Source organism: Anopheles gambiae, chromosome 3, assembly GCF_943734735.2.
Source record: "Anopheles gambiae chromosome 3, idAnoGambNW_F1_1, whole genome shotgun sequence".
Lineage (NCBI taxonomy): Eukaryota > Metazoa > Arthropoda > Insecta > Diptera > Culicidae > Anopheles > Anopheles gambiae.
The window spans coordinates 15,710,987-15,734,114 of NC_064602.1; the positions used below are offsets into that span (position 1 = coordinate 15,710,987).

Here is a 23,128-nt window from a genome sequence, read left to right on the forward strand (position 1 = left end):
ACAGCTTCCGTTGCCGTTTCTACGGCCTACTTCCTTCACATTCAAATGCCTCCGAAAACGTTCTCTGTCTGTCTATTGCAAGGAACGGTGCATTACAGCGTGCGCGCGCGCGCACCACGTGGGCCTCCTTCTCCTTCTGTGTACGCAAACGCTTTGCGCAGAGTGGATCATAAGCGCGTGTTTCAGCCGTGCTTCTCGAGCAACGAAAGAGTGTCCAAAGCATTGTCCAGGTTGCACAGGAAACCAGAAAAGCTCGTCAGAAATAATTGACAACGTTCGGGGATGTGATAGCAATGGAAGGTGAAGAGGAAGGCTCTTTTTAACACCACCGCGTGATTGACGCGTGATTTGCGCACAGTTTTGCGCGCCAATTGCGCGTTAGTAACGCTTTACTACGCTTTCCAGTACTAGGCGGCCGTACAGTGTTAAGGACACGGATTTGTGAAACGGGGTTATTTCTTTTATTTTACTATCTCTCTCCTTCTCTCTCTCTCTCATTATCTCTCTCTCCTTCACTATCTCTTTCTCTCCAATTGCACACACCTGCTGCCGCCTCGCTGGGCGTCAGCTTCACATGATTTATCTTAACTGGTTCTCTCTTCTCTCTCCTCTTCTCTGCGTCTGAGACACTAGGCTATGTTGCACGATATGTATGCGGTCTTTGATGAGCAGCTGAGTTTCTAACGAACGGATTTTGGGGGCGGGAAAACAGGGGCTCTGTGTTGTTTTACTACTATGCCATGCTTCTTTGTGTACTTTACTGTGTTCGTTCCATTTTGTTGTGTTGTTTGTTTGTTCGTAAGTAAGCAACGGTCAAGAGTGGATTTCTATGTAAATGGTCCTTTTAACCATTCATTTCTCGAATGGAGCGGGTAAGCGGCTTTTGTTCCACGATTGAAGGAAAATGTTAAACAGCTACAAAAAAACGAAAGATTTGCAAATGTTTCTACGCAAATTGTCCTGATGCTTGTTTGTGTCTTGTCTCTTTGCGCACTGCCTAAATGCTGCGATGCCAAGTAATGAATGAGAAACAACTTCACCCTCTGGTTTGTAGTTTGTAGTAAAAACTATATCCCACCGTACAAAGCCGTACGCACGGAGGAACGTACGTACGGAAAAGGGAGCGCTCTAAAAGCAATAAAACTCACTAAAACTAAATGCCCGAAATGCGCACGAGCACGAGCATCCTGTTCTAAGTAACGTTTAAATTCTCTCCCTCTCTCTCTAGTGTGTAGCGAGCGCCACTGCCTCTTTCATTCCGCTGCAACTAGAAAGGGATCTCTAGCAAAAACTCTACCAAACACAATGTTGTTTTAGTTTGCTTTTTTTTAAATTGTTTTTGTTTGTTAATTGGGTGAGATTAATTTCGTTAACCTATTTACGTTTTCGTCTGGTTTTTGTTTCTCACAATCAAACATTGGAACATTTTTGTTTACCTCCCCCTGATTAAACGTTATAATTTTTGTTGTTTTAGGAGTGAAAGAATAAGCAATTCACAAAAAATCCAACGAGTCCTGTTTCGGGGTTTGTTTGTTTTCTTCTTTTTTTTGTTTGCTTCATTACACAAAAACTTGTTACGTGTGGTAATTAATGCTACAAATGTTTTGTTTTTTTTTTTTTTTTTTAACTCTGCTCGAACAATGAGTCTTCTACCTTTTAATTTATATATGCGAAACTTGCTAATCCAAATCCGAAAGCATACCCACACACACATAAGCTTAGGGTTAAATTTTGCCCTCACGCTTAACTTGTGGACCACAAACTGTGATACCAAGCCAAACCCAGCGGGGAGGGGTATGATTTTTTGTCTTTATAATTTTGGATTATAATTCGAAAGAAACGGGTTTAATAATTACAAACGAAAAAAAAGTGGTGGAAAAAGTAACAATTTATAACAAAAAAAGAAGCTTTCACTACTACCTTGCTTAGTCGCGCTTCCTTCACAATCACATCCTTCTGCTTGCTCATATTCCAATTGACCGTCACTTGTTCCATTCTCTCTCTGCTTTGTTCGCCTATTGTATTGTAATGCATTTTCTTCTAATTAATGCTCACAGCTCCATTAGTTTCAACCATGTGTTTGTTTGTGTGTGTGTGTGTGTGTGTGCCCACTGCGTCGAAAGGCTCTAAAAATCTCTCCTCTTTCTCCTATTACACAGCACGTGTTGGCGCGCGCGTTTGGTCAAACACGCACACGGAAAGAGCAATCATTTCCACCTATTAATAAGATTCGAGCCAGTTTTGTGTTACCATTTGAGTGTTTTTGAGATTAAAATGTAGTTATTTGTGTATGAATGTGTCACAACAGCACACTTTCTTCTTAAAAAAACAATCACTAGGGTATGTGTTACCATTGCCGTAAAAGAAAGGAATAAGAAAGGATTGGGTTTTCTACGAAGTGAGGGCATATTTATGCTTCTGTCGCTTCCGGAGCGTTATTTCACTGCTTGGTGGTGGTGTTTATGTGTTCGTTTTGTGGGGTGTTAGAATATCTTCACATTCTGTTTAGCAAATTGTTCTACTAAGACCTAAATAAACTGCATTCATCTATTCTGTTTTTGACACCGTTCCGCACTGGACTGTCTAAAACAACCAACAACCTGCTGCTGCTGCCGTTGTACATTTCCGTTTCACTAAAATTGCTTACATTCCTTTCCTTCCTGCACCCTCTCTCTCTCTCTCTCTCTTTTTCACTACTGCACAACTCTACAGTACCACCACGACGCGAGCCGGCCACATTTTGCTAATAGTTTGATATAAAAAATATGTTTGCTTTAGATTTACTGGATCTCTCTTACTCGATTTGCTATACACAACTACTTGCGCGACGCGTGATTCCTCGAAAACACACATCCTCCCATTCCCTCTCTTCTCACTCAACTCACATCCCTCCCGATCGCGACATCATTCCTCGATTCCTCGAAAACACACATCCTCCCATTCCCTCTCTTCTCACTCAACTCACATCCCTCCCGATCGCGACATCACATTATGTGCTGGACTCTCAACACAACCTCCGCGTGAGAATCAATTGTAGTTGTGTACATATTAATTATAGGATCTAGGTTATATTGCTATTACATCTGTGTTATACCCTACACACTCATCAGTTCATCAGTCCATAAGCCGCTTCACCTGCAACATCCCGCGGGCGGGCGCGTATCTCCTCTTCCTCCTCCTCCTCCCTGTACAAGAAGTCTAGTGTCCCGTATCCAAGGTCCATCGGGAGGATGTCCGCGTTTTGAGGACAGCAATGGGACTTCTTAAAAGCTAAATGCACACACAGCAATCACTTGCACACACGCACGCAACAATTACACGCCAATGCACTCTAATGCGCTTATTATTTTTTTTTCTAGTGAGGAGAGGATAATGAAGAATGTCTCCGTTTCATCGTCCAAATATTTACCCAAATAAATTTTGGAAATTAGGCGACTTACTAGACGTAACATTCCCATTTTTCCTATTCCTCAAGTGGTAAGACATGTGTTTCTGTGTATTTTTCTCTCTCAATTTCCAGACACGTAGCACGCAGCATCACCGTGGTGCAGCAGAAAGTGTTCCAAATATACGCTCACTGACCGGGAATTGCGATAGAAACGACCAAAAACGTCGATAATAATGATTATTATTTCCCGTGGAATTGGATTTGTTTTAATCAATTGAAACCATTCCATCGTTCCGATTCTGGAGCGATGCTGAGACGACGAACCCGCGCTGCGCCGTGTCTCATGGAGATTGGGTTAGGAGAATTAAGCTTAGAAATTGAGGTCCATCATCCCTACAAGCCCCCCTACCAGCATGCAGCAGGCAGCGAGGATTTGTTAGCGACAAACAGTACGAATATAAATGCACCACCATCGTTCCTAACTCCCAAGTGGCCCTTCGACATCCTAGCTCCGGCTAAACGTTTGCTCCGGCCGTGGACGACGAGGCGGAAGAGGCGGATGGCGACGAGGAGGAGGAGGAGGCAGACGGCGAAGAGCAGCAGGTCGGTTCCTCCTCGGGCAGTACGCTGTTTTTGTCCAGCAGTAGCTGCAACGATTCCGGCTGGACACTGCCCACACAATCGCTGCCCGCAATCGTGGCGAGGCAGGAGGACACCACCGGCGACAGCACGGAAGAGCTGCGCCCCGACGACCCGTCGTGGCCCAGCTCGACCGGTGGCGGCAGCGTAGTGGCGGCTGCCGACGAGAGCTTACGCGCCAGCGCATTCGTACCGACAACGATGGTGGACGCCGCATCGGTGCCGCCACTGCACGGCTGGTACCCGCCGTACTTCAGATCCTTCGAGTTGGTGCGCCGATGGCGCAGTATGCTGTTCGAATCTTCGATCAGTGATTTGATCCCACCGAGGATACCGCTCGGCCCGCTCGGTTCCACGACCCCCGATCCGGCCAGCGCACCGGGCGCCAGGTTGAGCAGGTTCAGATCGCGCGAACTCGTGCGCGAATGGCCCTTCCCGTACTTCGACTCGAGCTCCTCGTTCAGATTGCTCGAGTGCTTCATGTTGTTCAGCTTCGCACCGGACATACCGCCGCAGCCCGCCACCGCCCCGATGTTGTTGTTCTTCAGCACCGCCACGTCGTGCGAGAAGGAACTTTTCCGTGACGAGCCGCCACCGGTCACCAGGGCGCCGGTGGAGCTGAGGAACTTGTTGGCAATGTCGTTATCGAGCCGGATGATAACATTGTTTGGCAGGAAGGAGAACTCCTGCCCGTAGGAGTAGTTGCGCGTGTGCCGCTTCTTCTTCGTCGGTGCTCCTCCACCAGCACCGCCGCCGCTGCAGCTGCTGCTGTAGCCGAGCTTCACGTGCTCCGAGCCACTGCTCGAGCCCGGCTTCAGATGGTTCAGGATGTAGCGTATGTTGCTCGCGCCGCCCGACGCCAGCGAGGGCGGCTGCTCGCCGGCACTGTTGTGGTGCTGCTGCAGCGCGATCCACCGCCCGAGATGGCCGGAAGAGGACGTTTGCTGCTGCGACTGCTGCTGCTGCTGATGGCGATGGTGGTCGTTGTTGTAGTCGTGCGAGTTGTTGCGCGTGTGGTGCCGCATGAACCGTTTCAGCTTCCAGTCGTGGAAGTCCACCTCCCGGTTGGTGGCCGAGTTGCTGCGCTGGATTTTGATATCACAGGAATTGCTGCGGTAGTGTTTGCGGGTGGCCGCCGCTGCCGGCGGCAAACGGTACGGTTGATGGACGCCGTCGTCGTATCTAAGGAGAAAAATATAGTGTTATTGGTTTCATTCTTTCCGACGAATCTTTATCAGACTAGCAGCTAGCCCGTTACCTGTATTCCAACTGTATGGTTTTGGAATCGTTCCGCTGATGGCGGCTAGCGACCAGAATTCGCTTATTGTTGTCTGCCAGTGCGTCCCCAGAAATGCATTCACCATTGAACGGAACCGCGATGTTTTCATCCAATGTACTCTTCTCCTCAAACACTGCCGGATAAAAGAGAGTTAAAAAATCGATCTATCCCTCGCTGACAAATCTCAAACTCACATTTGTCTAAACTTATAATCGATCCAACCAGCTCGTTCGTCGACAGTGGGTTCATCTTGTCCAGATTTTTTCGCCTTCGCACCAGCCACCAGTCAATGATGAAGATCACCAAGGCAATGATTTTAATTGACGCACATAATCCAACATATCTGGGGGAAAAAAAGGGAAAATTAAATCCCGTTTCCTGGAAGCGTCCAGCATTCCAACTTACTTGTAGCGGAACTTTTCAATGTCGTAAATCAGGCAGCGGCCTCCCTTTTCGCCGCAGGTCGACTTCCACAGCAGGCAGGAGGAATCGATCAGATTGCCAAACACGATCGGTGCCGGGATGTAGCCGAACAGACGGAAGATAACAAACTGCATGCCGAGCGCAAACGAACGTTCCTCCTCCGACACGGACCTACCGAAAATAGCAAACCACCCCATCGTGTATTAGTAAATTGTGCAATCGGAACTAGTAGTGGGAGCTCGGAATCGGATATACCCGATTCCGATTCCGTGTTCGCAATCAATTCCGGAGTCGATTCCGGAGCCGATTCCGAAGTTAACTCCGGACCCAATCCTGGAGTTGACTCCGTAGCCGATTCCAGAGTTGACACCGAAGCCGATTTCGGAGTTGACTTCGGAATCGATTCCAGAATTGGAATCGGCTCTGAAATCAGAATCAACTCCGGAATCGGAGTTGAACTGGGAATTTCAATATGCTCCGGTAGCGGAATCAGAATTGGCTACATAATTGAAATTAGCTCCGAAATAAGAATCAGTATTAGAATTTGAAACAAGAAATTTCAGAAGTGAAATCACTCCGTGAATCTCCGTGAGAATGCATCGTTTACAAGTAAATTTGGATTCTTTATCAGTACGCAGCATCATTGCGTCCAAACGTCCAAAACGGATTCCGATTCCGGAGCCGATTCCGATTCCGTTTTCGGGGCTGATTCCGAATCCGAAGCCGTTTCCGGAGCCGATTCAGATTCTGCGTACGGTTTCGAATCCAGAGCCGATTCCAAATCCGGAGCCAATTCCGAAGCCGATTCCAAATCCAAAACCGATTCCGAATCCGGAGCCGAATCCGGTTCCGATTCCGGAGCCAGTTCCTATTCTGGAGCCGATTCCTATTCCATAGCCGATTCCGATTCTGGATTCGATTCCGGAACCGATTCCTAAATCGGTTCCGGAATCGATTCCGGAACTGATGCCAGACCTACTATCCGAATTCGAACCTACTATCCGGATTCGAACCTACTATCCGGATTCGGATTCCGACGAAAACTTCATTTTTCCCATTACTAATCAGAACCGCAACTTCGTGTGAACCCTTCCTTACCTCAACACTATCATCAGCAGAGGCATTTGCGTTGAAGCCACGACGAACGTCATAAAGAACAGCAGTATCAGGAAGGGATAGATCGTCCGGCACGGTGTGTTGCAAACGCCGGCAGTAGCCACCGGCACTACCGTGACCTCGGCGAATGCTTCGTGCGCGTTCAGCGCCTGTGCCTGCGTCCCTTCCGCCCCTCGGTAAATGCTGTTGTTAGTAACGTTTGCTTGAACGCCTGCCGGGAGAAATTGTTTAATATTCGAACAAAACAAAAATCCAATCACTCCATATACTCACAAGCACAGTTGGTGTAGTTCGAGCTGGACGAGAACGCGGTGCAGCCCGCATGGCACGGGCTGAAATAGGTCAGCCCGTTGTTGCCGCACACCGGCTCCACGTCGTACATGTGACACTCGCAGCCGAAATTGCACGCCGCCGTCAGATTCACCTGGAACGGTTCCACGCTGTGGGCGGAGCTGTTGTAGTACGGTATGGTCGTGCCGGCCATCTTGAGATTCTCGCAGCCCAGGAAGAACAGCAGCCCGTAGCACGACAAACAGATCAGATTCGAGATGAGCACAAACTGTACCGCACCCTTCGGCTTCAGCTGGAAGCGCTTCAGTATGCAGCCACCGATGAAGATGCCGATGCAGGCACCGGGGACGGCAATCGACCCAGTGAAGACGCTCGCCTGGCTCTTCCCCAGGCTGAACTGCGTCTCGAGATACTTCGGCAGGAACACGACAAAGCCGGACACTATCATCAGCTCCATGCAGGCGCCGAGACAGGTAACGATGTACACCGGGTTCGTCACCAGGCGCCACATGGACTGGGGTATATCTGCAGGGAGGGCGAAAAACAGCAGCGACACAGTTAATATTGGTGCATCAACCTGCATCACAAGTGTGGTGCAATATTGGCAAACTTGGAAACGGCCACCATTGAAAGCAAAGCACAAAAACAGGGGTTTAATTTCGGAAATCGTTTTCGGTGGGCCCAATAATCAAAACTTTCCTGGCGTTAGCTTCCGAAAAATCGTGCCCCACCGGAGCAAAACAATGTATGTCATTTAAATAAAACACCAATATCATAAATCTACCTTCCCCTGTCCAAACATACCTTTAATGTCCTTTCCATATCCGGTGTCCTCGCCCGTTTTGTTTGCCTGCGGTGCGGCGTTATTGGCACCGTGGCCTGTTTGTTGTTGCTGCTGCTGCTGTTGTGATGGCAGCGGCTGCTGTTGCAGAGTGCCCGTTTGCTGCTGCTGCTGCTGGGCGAGATTCGGCTGCGATCGGGGCAAGCTGCTCGAGTTGTTCGATGTTAATTGCTGCAGCTGGGGTAACCGCTGTTCGGCAATGCGTATTTTCTTCTTCTCGCGTGTCAGTACCTGCAAATCCAATAATCAGTGGGCAGAGGGAGCCGGGGAGCTTAAGTCAATGAATTATTGGGCCGCAATAAAGTGCGACCGGGTGAAATTGGATATTGCCACGGCGCGCAATATTTTGGTCATTTCGACTCAGACAACGACCGTGAACAGCGACTCAATGGTGTAACACATACCTTGGGAAAGGAGAAAAACGGCACCGCCACAATGATGAGCAGGATGCCGCACACTAAGAAGCCGCCCCACCACATACCGACCCACCGTCGATCGTCAGGATCTGTCGAGAGAGAGGGAAACAGAGGGGATGAGAGATCAGGGGCACAATTTATGGCACGTTGTTCCGGAGGAATGTTTCTTTCCGCGTAAAAACGATTCTTTTAATGCGTTTAATGCGGAAATTGGCCCATCCGAAGTAACAACTACTTACCGATATTGATATCGCTGCCGGAAAAGGAATCCATATGGAAGGACAGCAGATAAGCGCCGAGCAGGAAGCCAAGCACGGGACCGAACGCGGCCATACTGTACATAGCACCTGGAAAGGGAGGGTTCAGGGAACATAAAACGTGTTGGTTACTTCTTCTGGCCGTTTTGGGGGAGGACAGCCACCACGATTAGCTGCAAAACACTTACCGATATACATCGATGAGCTTTCCTTCCGGACGTGATCGTCCACGTACGTCGTGCCGAGCGTGAACAGGGGACTTCCGCCGCCTCCGAGCAGTATTTGCGCAATCACAAACAGTATCACAGGCCCGAAGGTGGACGCTTTACTTTTCAAACAGTTGTCACCACTGCGCACAGGAAGAACACCCGGTTAAGGTCAAATAACTTGTTAGAACAGAGCCCAAATGGGCACTCCCCACCTCACTTACCGTAAGTTGTGCGACGTGAGCGGTGGATTGGACAGGCTGTTGGAGAGCCTGCCCAGGCCCATGTCCTGCTCACGTACCGACACCAGCCGGCAGATGTTGTCGGACGTTTTATTGTCAATCAGTATGCCCGGGTTGGGCTCGCCGGTAAAGTGGGGCAGCATGAACACGAGCGACCCGATGCCCATGATGACGGCGCCTTGGGAGAGGAAAGGAAGAAAGGGGGTAAGAGATTTGTGTGTTTGGAGTAGTGATGGGAAAAATGAAGTTTTCGTCGGAATCGATGCCGGCTAGATCCGAAGTTTCCTGGAATCGATTCCGAATAGTAGGTCCGGAGTTGGAATCGGCACCGGAATAAGAATCGGCTTCGGAAATTGTTCCGGAATCGGCTCAGGAATAGTAGGTCCGGAATCGAAATCGGCTCAGGAATTGGCTGCAGAATCGGCTCAGAAATTGGCTCCGGAATCGGTTCCAGAATCGGAATCGGTTCCGGAATCGGAATCGGTTACGGAATCGGAATCGGTTCCGGAATCGGAATCGGTTCCGGAATTGGAATCGGCTCCGGCATTGGAATTGACTCCGAAATCAGAATCGGCTTTGAAATCGTAGTCGGTTTTGGCACCTCCATAAGAAAAGACGTTTGGGACCAATGATGTACGATGATGTATTGGTGTATGTATTGATAGCCGTAAAGAATCAAAATTAACTTGTCTTTTCAAATTGTTAATGATCTTTTCTCACGGAGATCCTAGACTGATTCACGTTGAAAATTCTTATTTCAACTCAAGAACTGATTCTCATTCCGAAGCTAAATCCAATTCTGGAGTCAATCCTGATTCCTTTACCGGAGCAAATTGCAATTTCCAGGTCAATTTCGATTCCGGAACCGATTCCGATTCCGAAACCGATTCTGATTCTGGAGCCGATTACGATTCCGGAATTGATTCCAGAGCCAACTTCGGAGTCGGCTCCGAAATCGGAATCAATTCCGTAGCCAACTTCAGAATTGGCTCCGGAATCGGAATCGATTCCAGCATAGGAATCGGCTCCAGAATTGATTCCGAACACGGAATCGAAATCGGGTAGGTCCGATTCGTAGCTCCCACCACTAGTTTGGAGACACATCTGGTGCGGTCAATCCCCCCAATTACTTACCAATACCGATCCACACGGGGATGTGGCGCCGGCTGCCAAGGTAGCTGACGAAAATGACCGTTATAACGTTGCCAATCTCGTAGCTGGACGCTATCAGCCCGGACAGGCTGGACGGTATTTCGAACCGCTTCTCTATTGTCGTTATCACTGAGTTGATGTAGCCGGAGCTGAGCGCCTGCTGTAGCGTCACGAGAATGGAAAGGAGCAGGACAAACACCTGGAAGGGAAGGAGGCAGAGCGGTTACAGTTTTGTTGGCTTAATTAATTTCCTAACACAAAGCAAATAGCATGGAAAAGATTAGTTAGAACTATTACACGGTGATGACACTTCACAAAATGTCACAAGATAAAGAGGAGGAATTTAATTTAAACAAATGATATTAAAATAAGGATCAATATAGGAAAAATTGCAACATTTTTGCCATTTTACACCGTCTTACTGTCCTTAATCGGTTCCAAGAAATGGTGGCATCAACCCTTTATCCTTCCCAGAAATACCTTTCTCTGCCATTTGATACAGCAACAATCTGTAACAATCTGTAGCATCATTCTGCGTTTTTGCCCTTTGACCCAAAAGCGTACCTTTATCCGGGCGAAATGTTGTACCGCCGATGGTCGGCAGTTTAGGATGCCACAGTCGCGCATGTAGTCGTCGTTGATCAGCAGCACGTTCGGTAGCGGCTTGTCCCGGTCCATCATTACGCTGCTCGACGGCTGCCGGCTGTGGCACTTGATGACGGTGTCGGCGGTCGCTGTGGCCGATGTTGCCGTAGTGCTGGCGGTCGTGGTCGCCGTGTTGACCGACATGGGCAGCGATTCGGACTCGGTGTCCTGCGGTATGTCGGCACTGCTGTCGTCGGTCTGTGCCTCCGAGTACAGCCCGGTCATGGCGTACATGGACTCGTTGCGCCTGCAACGAAACGGTAGAAGTTGTAGAAGAGTTGTAACACGCAGACATGGGTATCGATTACAAGCTTTGACATTACACCCACGGCCATCAAGAAGAGGACTACTGTGCGGCCCGTTTTGGAATTGCGCAGCAAAATTGGACTAATTTTTCATCGTTGAGACACATTTTAATGGTAAAGTTCGAATACGAATACATCTTTCTGTTTTGATGCCTAATTAAATTTATCTTAGATTTGGGGCGGAAATGACCCTCGTAAAATGGTCATTTAAACTTTTTTTTAAAGCGACATCGATCGAATGTTATCTCCTCATGCCCGAGAGCTTCTTCTCACTCACCTATGACCTTTGCGTTGGCTGTTGCCACCGTCGATTGTTCCACCGGACGTTGTCATTTTCATCCAACGGAAAGAGTTAGTGCTCCGCGAAGAATAAACCGTATTTTAAAAGCTCCACACAACTGCACACAGCCGGCTCCACAAAAGTGCAGCTGCAACGGAGGAGACGGGGAGGAGGAGCGCAGGATGATGGATAGGTAATAGATGTGCACACTTCCGGCTCAAGGAAGGCGACTTTTGCCGCTCTGCAAGCCCGTCCGATACTGCCAATGGTCGACAAGGGCCGTCGGATGAGCCGCTATCATGTCTTCTGCTTCGAGGTCGTATGTTCCTAGGCCTAGAAACACACACTGTAGCAGCAGCAGCAGCAGCAGCTTGGCCGCCCTATTGTTGCAGTACTTCCGGCGGGTTTGACATGGAGAAGGAGGCGACACACCGTGTGCCGGTCGGTAGATGGATTAATTATTTCCTGCAAAGAGAAACAAAGCAAGAGCTGTATAGACATGATGTTACAAAAGGTTTTGGAATACAAAAAGAAGGCTTATTAAGGGATATTGCAGCAGCAGCTAATTATTTTACCAAGAAGAATTTATTGGAGAATATTGGAAGGAACATCAGCTACGGAAATTACTTTCCAATCGACATAAATTGCCATGTCGCTGTCGGGCTTTTGGCGCACCTGCGCGCGTAGCAATATGAAGAGGCTCTATTTTTAAAACGAGGAAACATGGCACCGCGAAACTAGCTTCTATTAAATTCCCATCCCGGTAAGGGACACGCGACACCTAAACTGTAAACGATTGTCCACAGCTCCAGCTCCCAGTTGGCAACATCTCTATCACTGGAGTTGGCCATGACGACCAGGTAGGTATGTCGTTGCCACGTGAACGTCATCTCTGGGGGATTTTGAAAGGCTTGCTTAAACGAATCCAGGTTAACGACCATTTAATAAGCAATTTGGTGTAATCGCAACCTGGGCTCCACAACACCGGTGTCCGGTACATTTTTCATCACCACGCGCCGTAATATATAGAAAAGCCAAGTTCTAAAAGTAGTAGCAGTACGCCGCCTCTCTTCGTCCAGGTTACATAAACAAACCTTTTGACATGCACACACACACACGACACACACACACGGATCAATATGGCGGAAAGCAATGCTAACGTGACTTTAATTTGGTGCACAACACACTTGACGTGTTCTAGTGGGGACCTACCTACCCGAAAAGCGCATCATGCTGTCAAAAATGGATGATAAGTGACTTTCACCCGATACTGCACTGGCGCGGTTTTTCGCGCATCGTGTGGCGTGGTGTGTTTGTGCCAACAAAATCGAAGGTGTTGATGCTAATAAGCGCTCAAGCGCTGTGACCTAATTGTAAGTCTGATGAATTCACACCGAACGACACTTTTGGGGATGGGAGGGTGGTGCCAAAACATCCAACATCCGGTTACACGTAGCAGCAGCAGCAGCAGCAGCACATGTGCTCGCCACATTTGGTGGCATAGAGAGAACGTGCCTTTGGTACTGAGGGCATTCGATGCCCTACTTCGCCTCGTCACCCTCTCTCTAGACACATTTCCCCCAATGTTGCAGTGAATTTCCGGACGCAACCACAACCGGATTGGAATGCTGCTCAACGGTGAACTATTTTGCGGAACAACAACAACAACATGTAGTGTTGGATGTCGTCCATGTCCCCCAAAAAAAAAACCGTAAAGCGTTCTGGTCTACCAGCAGCCACGCTCTGTTTTGATCGATGGGGATCAATTTAGTGCCAACACGGTTCCGCGTTCGGTCGGTGCCGCAATCGGAAATGGGAAAATGTGATGAGGTAGGGGGGGGGGGGGCGAGGAGGGAGGTCTTGATGCACCCATCGATGATGTGGGCATATATTGCGAATCACAAATTTTCGCAATTAATTATCGTGGCGAGTGAGTACTGCTGCTATCGAAACACATTTGCAGAGATGTCACTCTTATCGGCCGGCGCTGTGTGTTCGATTCGATTGAAATGATTAATTGAATGCGACCGGCAGGCATGTAATGGAAGTGCATGGAGCTGCAAGATAGACATGGCAGTAAATTGAGCCCTGCGTCATTTTTGTTCGCATAATTCGCATCATTATTTCTACTCTCGTATTATTAAAAGATCCGGAACTGTCAGCCGTTTTAGCAGCCGAATCTATGGTATAAAAGCTATCTCTTCTCAATCTGTTTCAGATTTAGGATCGATTGTAAAATGTATTAATTACATGTGACTTTGTAAACAACAGTAATGATAATAATATAAGGTCTTAAAATCTGGGAAAAATATAGGGCTAGTGCATTGATCTACAGTGTACGATTCGTTAGGCTCATGCGGCTCTTTGCTGTCAAGATGGCTGCTCTGGCTGCCGTTATTTTATATCACTTTTTAACTCTTGGGTTATCGATGTGGCTCTTCACGTAGAACTGTACGAACATTTTTGTAGAATTAGGATCTTTTGGTCGCAACGTTTTCCGACCCATAAAATCAATTAAAGACGTGCACTTCTCCAAGCGGTCCCATAGTACAGTCGTCAACTCGCACGACCTAATAATAGCCCGCCATGGGTTCAGGCCTGATATGGACCGTTCCCCCGTAGCAAGGACTGACTATCCTGCTGCGTAGTACTGAAAAAGTCTCGTTACGACACGTTACGTAGTGTAGTAGGACGTTACGCAAAATAAGAGAAGAATAATAATAATAATAATAATAATAATAAGGGGGCCCTTTCCGTTTGAAATTCGTAGGCTGAAATTTCAGCCTGTCAGCTGTTTGCATTGTATAGCAGTTTTCGAGCAGCTATCTAATTGAGTGAAGGTGTATGAATTTAGAAGACTGATTTTTATCGCTTCTGCTTCTGAATGAAGATTGTAAGAATGTTTTGAGTATTCGTCAAGCCTCCAGAAAGCTCGTTGGAGCAAAAGTTTTCACTCGTTCTGTCAAAAAGTGATGTTCAAAATTGGTTATGAAAAAATGCTATGAGACCACCTGGACTACATACACTTTGATTCCAGATTCCGCCATCTGATCTCTTTAATGCACCTTGGGATAAATGTAAACAACACCGTGTTTTCGAGCAGGTACTCGAATCTAATTCTAGCTTTTAGACTAAAATTTTCTAGACTGAAAATCGCAGGCTACCCGCTGCGCAAATTCGAGCAGTTTCCAGCGCAGAAAATGCACCAAAATCTGCGCTGGCCAGCGCAGATTTGGCCTGGTCTCCCGCGCTGTTCTTCAGCGATTTCTGCGCTGGGTCGCGCAGTTCGGGCAGTTCGGGCAGTTCGGACAGTTCGGGCGGCGGAGCAAAAAAAAAAAACGGTCAAAAAATTTAAAAAAATAATGGCGCCCATTTTTTCGTCCGCTTCTTCTCCCTCCCTCACCCTGGCTTGCCTTACTTGAGCTTCTGCCCGTGCCTTCCGCCGCCAGCTGATTGGGTGTTTGTGGTGTATGCGTTGATTCATATATGTGCATTGCGGTTGTGTATTGTTATTGGTGGGTGTTAGCATTTATTAATTTGTGTGTGACCTTGAGACGCTGTGGGAGAAGCTGGATTGGGATTCAAAGTGTTATCGGTGTATTGATGGTTTATTTTATTTCGTGCCGCTGCTGATGAGACCATTCGATGCCCCTGCTAATTGAGGGTGAAGAAGCCTATTTAAAACAAGCGTAGGAGAACGTCTAACACTAATCTAATATTTTTTAATTTGAACATGTTTGATGCTTCAACGACCTTCTAAGCATCATGTAGCACAGTGTATAGTGGCAATGAAATTTTTTTTAATGTGCTGAAATCCGTCTCGAGTTTTTGGGTCTCGTCACACACACACACAGCGCGGGGAAAGTGACCATTCACTCTATCATGTCGCGATCCCCCACCCCGCCCGGCGCTAAGGATGAGGATGCTACAAGAAAGCTGAACCAACCGTTCTACCGATAAGGTAGCCGTAATCGATCATGCGTGGAGGGGGGGGGGTGGTCTAGTGGGGGGGGGGGGGGGGGCAGTAGGTGCTTGCGCGACTTCGGGGGTGCGTGCTCGCGAGCGCGCTTTCGTGGGTGCGTGCTGGCGTGCGCGCTTTCATGCTCGCGGGCGCGCGTACGTGCGTGTGTGTGTGTGTGCGTGCGTGCGTGCTGGCGTGCGCGCGTTCATGCATGTGTGCGCGCGCGCGCGCGCGTGTGTGTGTGTGTGTGTGTGTGTGTGTGTGTGTGTGAGTGTGTGAGTGAGTTAGCGCGCGCGTGTTTGTGTGTGAGTTTGCGCGCGCGTGTTTGTGTGTTTGTGTGTGTGCGTGCGTTTGGAAACCCCAAAACTATTTGATTCTGATGCGTACATTTTCATCCGCTGCGGCTACAAAGTCCATGCATTTTTGATCTCGCTACCTGAGAGACAACACAACCATTGGCATTGGCATCTTTGCGATCGGCTCTGCTGTTGGGGGTATTAAAAAGACACACGATCAAAGCAAACGTGCGTGTGATTTGTTGCACATTTATTTCAAATTCCGCTAGCGGACGCAAGTGGAAACAACATTTTGAATTGAATTCATACAAAAGAGGACTCCGAATTTGTTTATTACGGTGCGCGTATGGTGCTGCACCTGTCCGTCCAGAATCTGGTGGCTTGTTGGTTTGGAGTAGTTATCATGACGCCGATTGCCCGGCAATGCCTTGGAATGGGTTCGGATCGGTAGGTTCATGTTTTGGTCGAGTGCATTCCGTGTATTTGTCTCGTCACAGCGGTAGCCCGGCAGCAACAAAGTCAAAACAAAAACCTTCCCCGAGTGTGGACTGCTATGCTAAGTTCTTCTTCTTCTTATTATTATTATTATTGGCGTAATAGCCAACGCGATCATGCCGGCCTTTTCAAGTCTTGAGTAGCACGTAGCCGGATAGTCAGTTCTTGCTACGGCGGACGGTTCATACGCGGTTAGAACCCACGACGGGCATGCAGATGTGCGGAATGATGGCGTTGCCGCGCGACCGCTCCTGTCCAGCGGGTAACTTGCATACTGCCACACTGTCTCCTGCTCGATGCATACGCTGCAGGCAGAGGGAAAGATGCACCTCCACGATAAAAAAAACACGGCCATGAACCAGCGGCGGACCTAATAGGATAGGCGGACTAGGCGGTCGCCGAAGATCTCTAGCCTGTAGTATGCCGTATGTCTAAAAGTGGACAGATTATTAGCGACAAGGGCCCCCGGAAAGATGATCGGGTGGTCCCATGGCCACCCCCCCTCCCCCCCTCCATCCGCCGGCAATTTAAGTATACCGTTCAATCTTCCAACAGCTGTGTGCCAGTACCCCCTGCTCCCGGTCATCAGTTACCATTGACAGGGGCCTCAATTCGTCTTTCCGCTTTTCATGAACACCTTCGTTTCTTTGACCGATGGATCATAACATTCCGGAAGAAAACACATTTGGCGACAGTTTTGCATACACACGCACGCTCATACCCTTGCCCAGACGGCTCAGCATATCTGTGTAATCTACAACATACGAAAGCAAAAGCTTAGTGTAACAAAGTTATGTTTAATGTTTAACACGTTCAGATCGATGGCAGGCCCCACTGCCTGCCAGTGAACTTTCCAGCCTGCGTTCTAGGTGCTGGTGGAAAGGAAAGTTGATGAAAATCAGCGCCGGGATGAACGTGTTAATGCGAATTAGGGTTCAGCGCGTTGCACAGCAAACCCTCCAGCGTAAACTAGCGATTCCTTAGTCATTTTTACATTGCAGCAATTGAACTCATTGCGCTTTTTTGGTTTGATTTGTGAAAATACAACTTCATCGCCGCAATGTTTGTTAACGGCATTTTTAGGCGCCACAACAGCTCGCGAGCATTGTCCACACGCGAGAATGAGATAGCGCTAGGGAGGGAAAGAGCACGGACGATGGCTGACAGCGATTGGCCGTCTGACGCACCAACACATCCAAACCTTCGGCAGCGCGCTCAGGCGAGGGGTATGAGGCGGAGCCAGGGACGGGTAGCTCGACGAGCTGCTCGACAAATTTGCCGTTGGAGAGAAAAAGATGGCATGATAAAATTCTCAGAACTCCATGATTTCTTGCGTCGCTTTGCGCAGCGGGTAGTTTTTTGTGTGGTTTTGTATGGATTGTTTAGATGATTTCAGCCTCCAACTGTCAAACTCCATACAAAAAACTAACTAGAATCGTGAAGGCCCCCAAGAACAGAATAAAGACATACCCATATAATTAGATTGAAGAAAGAAAAGCCTTTTTTAATACTGTACAGTTCTATAAAGAATTTGTGAAATCATATGAGAATTGATAAATTTAGTTGGACCTTTCTCATTCAATATAACTGAAAAACTTAACCAAAAGAGGTTTCTTACTATCAAATAAAGCAATGGTTAATATAAAGCATCACCTTTTCTATTATAGCGTTCTCTAAACTAGTCTATACGCACTTTTATTGCCACAGTATATTTTTTTTTAAGTACGCCCTAAGGTAAATAATACAAACTTCAATAACTTGTCCATCCAAGCTTACAACATTATCATTTTCGAAAAGGATGTACAATAATTGTATAAACAAAATATAAAAAATAGACACAAAACATACGGAGTTTTAGCCTGTAAGGCAAGCTAAACAGCGAAATTGTAATATTTGATTATACGCTAATCTATTTCCCTACGTAGATTACCATAATCGTCACCAGCAACATCCGTAACGTAATCAACATTTGCGGCGTTAATTAAATCACTCCCAAAAAAAAAAAAACTTTATCTACCTTAAACTCTACTTCGTATCATAAAACCATCGGAAAACTCGCTCTCCCTCTTCTAAGAAAAGTGCAATGAAAGCCCGTGGGGGAGAGATGCTTCCTACTTACGCTACAAATACACGCTTTCCTATCAACGAACAGATAATCCGATTCCAATTTCCATCAGTACACGGCGCACAGGAGTATGGCGCGAACTGTCGTAAGTATACTAACTGTTGGGGAAGAATGTAAGATCTCTCGTCTTTCTCCTCCTCCACGACGACGGCATTGTACGTGACACACCCGTCCGTCGCACACGGTCCACAGTTCTTCCTCCATTGGAACGTGTACCACTAACTCGCCCTTGCTACTTGGTAGGTTAAAGGGCATACATTAATGAAGCTCGTTGTGGCGGACGGGCAGAATATCTACACGCTCATCTGCAGTCCTTGGCTCCTTGCATTCGCGTGTGTGGTGTTGTGGAACCAAGGGAACACAAACAAGTGCTCCCGGACAGAATTGGGGTGGTTTAGTAGATGTGTGTATGTGTGTGTGTGTCTGTTTTTTCCTACTTCCTGCTTCTGCTCTCACAGAAAAAAGCGAGACAGAGAGAAGGCAAGTTCAATGACCTGGCGGCTAAAGAGAAAAGAGACCAATATCCGGAACCAGACACATTTACCGTCGCGTGCCAGGAGGACAGGGGGATGATGATGATTCTTTCATTTGATTGCATACGATGGTGTGGAAGGTTTGTTGGCGGGGGAGGTGGGAGCGGTCAAACGAGCGTAAAACGAAGCATATAACTTACGTTGCTAGCGAGCAGCAGAGGCAGAGAAGTAGTACAACGGTGGCGAAATGGTCGCGGTGGAAATGGAACGTAATGTTCCCCAAAGGTATTTTCGTCCCCAAAGTGTATCTCAATTCTATTTCTCTGATGAGGGCAGAACAGACACATGGGTACACACACACACATATATAACTTCCGTATAGGGAGCTATATACTGCTTGCTGTTCGGGCAGATCCCGGAACTACTACAAGGTACTAAAAGCCAACTCCATCAAACACTGGTGGAATCGTTTTGCTTGCCATTCCAGACACTAAAGCTCTTTTACTGTCAAATAGACCAAATGATGGTGTTTGGGTGCATTTGGAAGCCACCGAATGGCCTCAGGTAAAACTGCCATAACTCCAATTCAATCTCTTGAAGGAGATATGTCCTTTTGATAAGGTTTTTCTTAATACAATTTATTTAACAATACTTTTTAAATAAATTTCTAAAACTGAACTTACTATCAGAACACCGCCTAACCTGTCGATATGCGCGCACAGAGCTCGGCTCTCTGTTAGTAAAACAGTTTACAATTGCAAAAAACGACTCCCACCTTCCTCTCTCCCATTTTTCTCCCCCAAGCAATCGGGGAGACAGATGTGCAAATGTTGATTTAACGACATCCCATCATGCGACACAATTTGCCGTAAAACTTCAGCGATAGACCACCACCAACACACCAATAGCTACTACGTTTGCTGGCATGTGCAAGAGCTTTCACAGTGGAGCTTTCGCAGTTTTTCAAAGGCGAACGAACAGCACAAAATGATTTTTAAAGCACGCCAAAAATCTCAACCATTTTTAGGACACGCGTGTCGATCCGTTTTGCCACTTTTCTACAAAGCCCAATAATACCCGCCCATCGCTCCAAAAATGCAGATGACCGAAAACGTCAAACTTTTGCGTACTCAACCCATCCTCCGCGATGCGGATAAAGCGTGCCTTATCTTGTGCCGTAAACCGGATCGAGGGCTGTGTGTGTTTGTGTATTTAATTAACAATTTTCCCAAGCTTACATGTGCTCCGGACGATCGGTTGTAAGAAAATCTAAATGGAAATGCTTGCCAAACGGTGCAACACAGGGACAGGTTTTTGGACGATGCAAAGTTTTTGCTGTTGTGTGAAAAAACGGGTTACTTTTAGAAGATTCCCTTGTCCGGCAAGGTGTTGCACACAGTTTGCAAAGTTTGGAATTCAAATTGGCGATGAAATCAACACGGCAAGAACATTGAATGTTTGTAACTTTTTTTATCCCTTACTTGTTTTTTTTTTTTGTTAGCAAAAAAAGAAACAATCTGCAAAGCGCCAAGTGAGCGAATTTAAATAAATTTATTGTGCCTGCACACGCATCGCGTGCTTCAGCGAGCAGCAAAACAGCACTTCGGTGACAAAATAGTTGCGCGCTTCCGCTTTTTGCTAAATGTGGCTTACTACTGCCCTACTGTTCACACACCGTTGAGCTAGTTTTGACCTACCGCAACCACAGGTTTTCGTATTATAAATTGCAAAAGTTCTCTTGCTCTCTCTCTCCCGGGGGGAGCCGTGTGCAATTGGACCTGGGCAAAGAAAATATTCCTTGCCCGATTTTGCTGGGATTGTGTGGAATAATTTAAAACAGACTTGCTTCCTCCCCTCCCGTTTGGCCTACATCATGGGCAAAAGGTAGCAAGAGCAAACCCGGAGAGGTTTTGGATAGGTCGTCGTACGCCGGAATCGTGATGTCCTCGGGGAGTCTCTTTGTGACTCCGCCAAAAAGGAAATTAAAGAAATTAAATAGAGCGACAGAGAATGATGCAAAAAATTGAGGTTATGACCTGAGCATTCAGCTTAGCTGCACGTTCACTTACTTACAGTGGAATCCGGAAAACGGGGAAAAACCGTGCGTGGAAGTTGCATTACGAAAAAGCTCACGGGATATGGCAAACAGGAAGCGTTTTAATCTTTTAGGGTAGAGTGTGCAACAATACATTTTTGTTTTGCAATGTTTTAGATTTATGTTTATAGATGTTTCGCCAGTTTTCTTTGATTTGTACCTTAGTTATGTGTTTGTGAATTCTTTTATTTATTTATTTATTTATATATTTATTTATTTATTTATTTATTTATTTATTTATTTATTTATTTATTTTTTTGTTTAAATATTTATTTATTTCTTTATTTATTTCTTTATTTCATTTCATTTTTATGATTTACGTTTTATATATGATTTATTTATCTCTTGGTCAACTAATAATTTTGTTTACCTTTTATTTGTTCATTTGTGTATGTGGTTGTTTGTTTCTTCTTCTTCTTCTTCTTCTTCTTTAATTTACGTCCTTATTGATTTTTTCCCTTCTTTCCCAACAATGCATATATTTTTATGAACTTTTGCATAATTTTCACAAGTTATAAACTTATTTATCCAATTTAAAGCAAATGTTTTTCCAGCTATTTCGAATTTAGATGAAAATTAAGTCAGGCGCACAATCGATCGCATCATTTAATGCATTACATTCTCTTGCCCAAATTTGCTCCCCCTCCCCCACATAATCACCAAGCGACCGTTCAAAAAGCGTAAACATAAACATTTCACCGCGGCCGAACCAACTCGATTAACAACAGACGACGAACATCTGTTTTGGACAAGCTGAGCATTTCCCTTTTTTGTTCGCAAACAACAAAGCGTATAAAATCTCGTAAAATTGCCGGTAGGTTTAATCGGGCATACCGCTTGGTTGCTTGGTTGTTTATATTGCCGCCGATGGATCTGATCGGGATCGAATATCCATCCGTCCAACCTCGCGTTTGCGAACGATAAAGCATTGCGCATACTTCGGACACATCGGAGAGGTGTTTGTGTGCGCGAACCGAACCGCACACACAAGGTCTATCAGCGTCGATAATTTTGACTCTAGTTTTTGCGCAATACTCGTTTCGTTCAGCACCTTCAGCAGCCCTCGGCAGCCAAACGCTTATTTGCCAATTAGTTTACCGTTAGCTTGTGTGTGTGTTTATATATAGAGCTCTTGAGTCGGTCAAAGGGCATTGGGAGAAAATTGGTAAAGGAAAAAATTGTGTCAAGCTCAGGAGAAGGAAATTAAGACATGTTCATTAGTATTTCAGCACCGTGAAACCCAAGTTTGGGCTCTATAAAGTTCATCGATTAAAATTGTAAACAACATTCAATTTGCGCCGACATACCGTTTCCAGCACTGTAAATTCATCGAAATAAATAAACCGATTGATTATTTATGCATTCGTTGACGGGCAAAGGATCTGGACGAATGGGTTAATCACCTTTCGAACATTTTCTTGGTTTTCTCTCCTTTTTCCGTTGCTTTTCACTTGCTTGAGCAAGCTGCAACATCGTTAAAACCGTCGGACGAATGCATGATTATCGACGGGAGAAATTACGCATATTGTGAAATTCACAAGCGCAAACAACTCTCCCCAATGCGACAAAAAAAAAACGTGAAGATGATAAGCGAAAGGAACGGGTAAAATCAGCCGAGGAAATAAATTTGTCGATTTATATTCAGTCCTCGTCAGATGCTATTAATTAGTAATGGTCCTCGATGATAGAGCTGTTTACATATTATTTAGACATTTAAAAGCTCAATAATTTAGTTGCATAACCCCTCATTAGCAATGCTTTTAATCTTGTTTATATATTTCACTATCATTGTTCATAGTTGGCGACTTCTAAATGTCGTTTAGGGACACTTTTTTGACACTTTCTTGTGTGAAATGAACTTGCTTTGATGTGAATTAGACTCTATGGCACTCTTATTGGACAAACACACTGGAAATTCCTATTGTATTCCACATAAGCCTGACAAAAAAAGGGATACCATAGAATCCTTCGCAATTCACATTAAGTTTTTCTTCCGTAAAAAAGAATCAAGAAAGTGTCCCAACTCGTAATAAACAATACATAAGAAAGAATCAAAAATTTAAAACAGTGTAAATAAAATAAGTATACAATCAAGATACATAAATCATATTCAACGCAACAGAACTATGAAACAAAATGAACCAAATAACGTTACCTCAAACAACCGATGTCTAGCTTATCCCTATTATCATCAAATAACATG

At 46.2% G+C, this 23,128-nt stretch overlaps 1 protein-coding gene across 4 annotated transcripts in view; it reads right to left on the reverse strand.

Moving 5' to 3' along the window:
- Nucleotides 1-3,489: 3,489 nt before the first annotated feature.
- Nucleotides 3,490-23,128, reverse strand: part of LOC3291790 (solute carrier organic anion transporter family member 4A1) — a 56,005-nt gene continuing 36,366 nt past the window's right edge. For all 4 annotated transcript variants that reach the window (XM_061655411.1, XM_061655409.1, XM_061655408.1 and 1 more), the window contains exons 4-17: nucleotides 11,478-11,945; nucleotides 10,815-11,142; nucleotides 10,233-10,449; nucleotides 9,081-9,276; nucleotides 8,839-8,999; nucleotides 8,633-8,740; nucleotides 8,382-8,482; nucleotides 7,941-8,208; nucleotides 7,119-7,661; nucleotides 6,828-7,056; nucleotides 5,712-5,900; nucleotides 5,501-5,649; nucleotides 5,286-5,439; nucleotides 3,490-5,209 (exon numbers count right to left, since the gene is read on the reverse strand). In XM_061655411.1, coding sequence (XP_061511395.1) covers nucleotides 3,904-5,209; nucleotides 5,286-5,439; nucleotides 5,501-5,649; nucleotides 5,712-5,900; nucleotides 6,828-7,056; nucleotides 7,119-7,661; nucleotides 7,941-8,208; nucleotides 8,382-8,482; nucleotides 8,633-8,740; nucleotides 8,839-8,999; nucleotides 9,081-9,276; nucleotides 10,233-10,449; nucleotides 10,815-11,142; nucleotides 11,478-11,539 — 4,011 coding nt within the window. In that variant the 5' untranslated portion in view covers nucleotides 11,540-11,945 and the 3' untranslated portion in view covers nucleotides 3,490-3,903. The remainder of the gene's footprint in view (nucleotides 5,210-5,285; nucleotides 5,440-5,500; nucleotides 5,650-5,711; nucleotides 5,901-6,827; nucleotides 7,057-7,118; nucleotides 7,662-7,940; nucleotides 8,209-8,381; nucleotides 8,483-8,632; nucleotides 8,741-8,838; nucleotides 9,000-9,080; nucleotides 9,277-10,232; nucleotides 10,450-10,814; nucleotides 11,143-11,477; nucleotides 11,946-23,128) is intronic.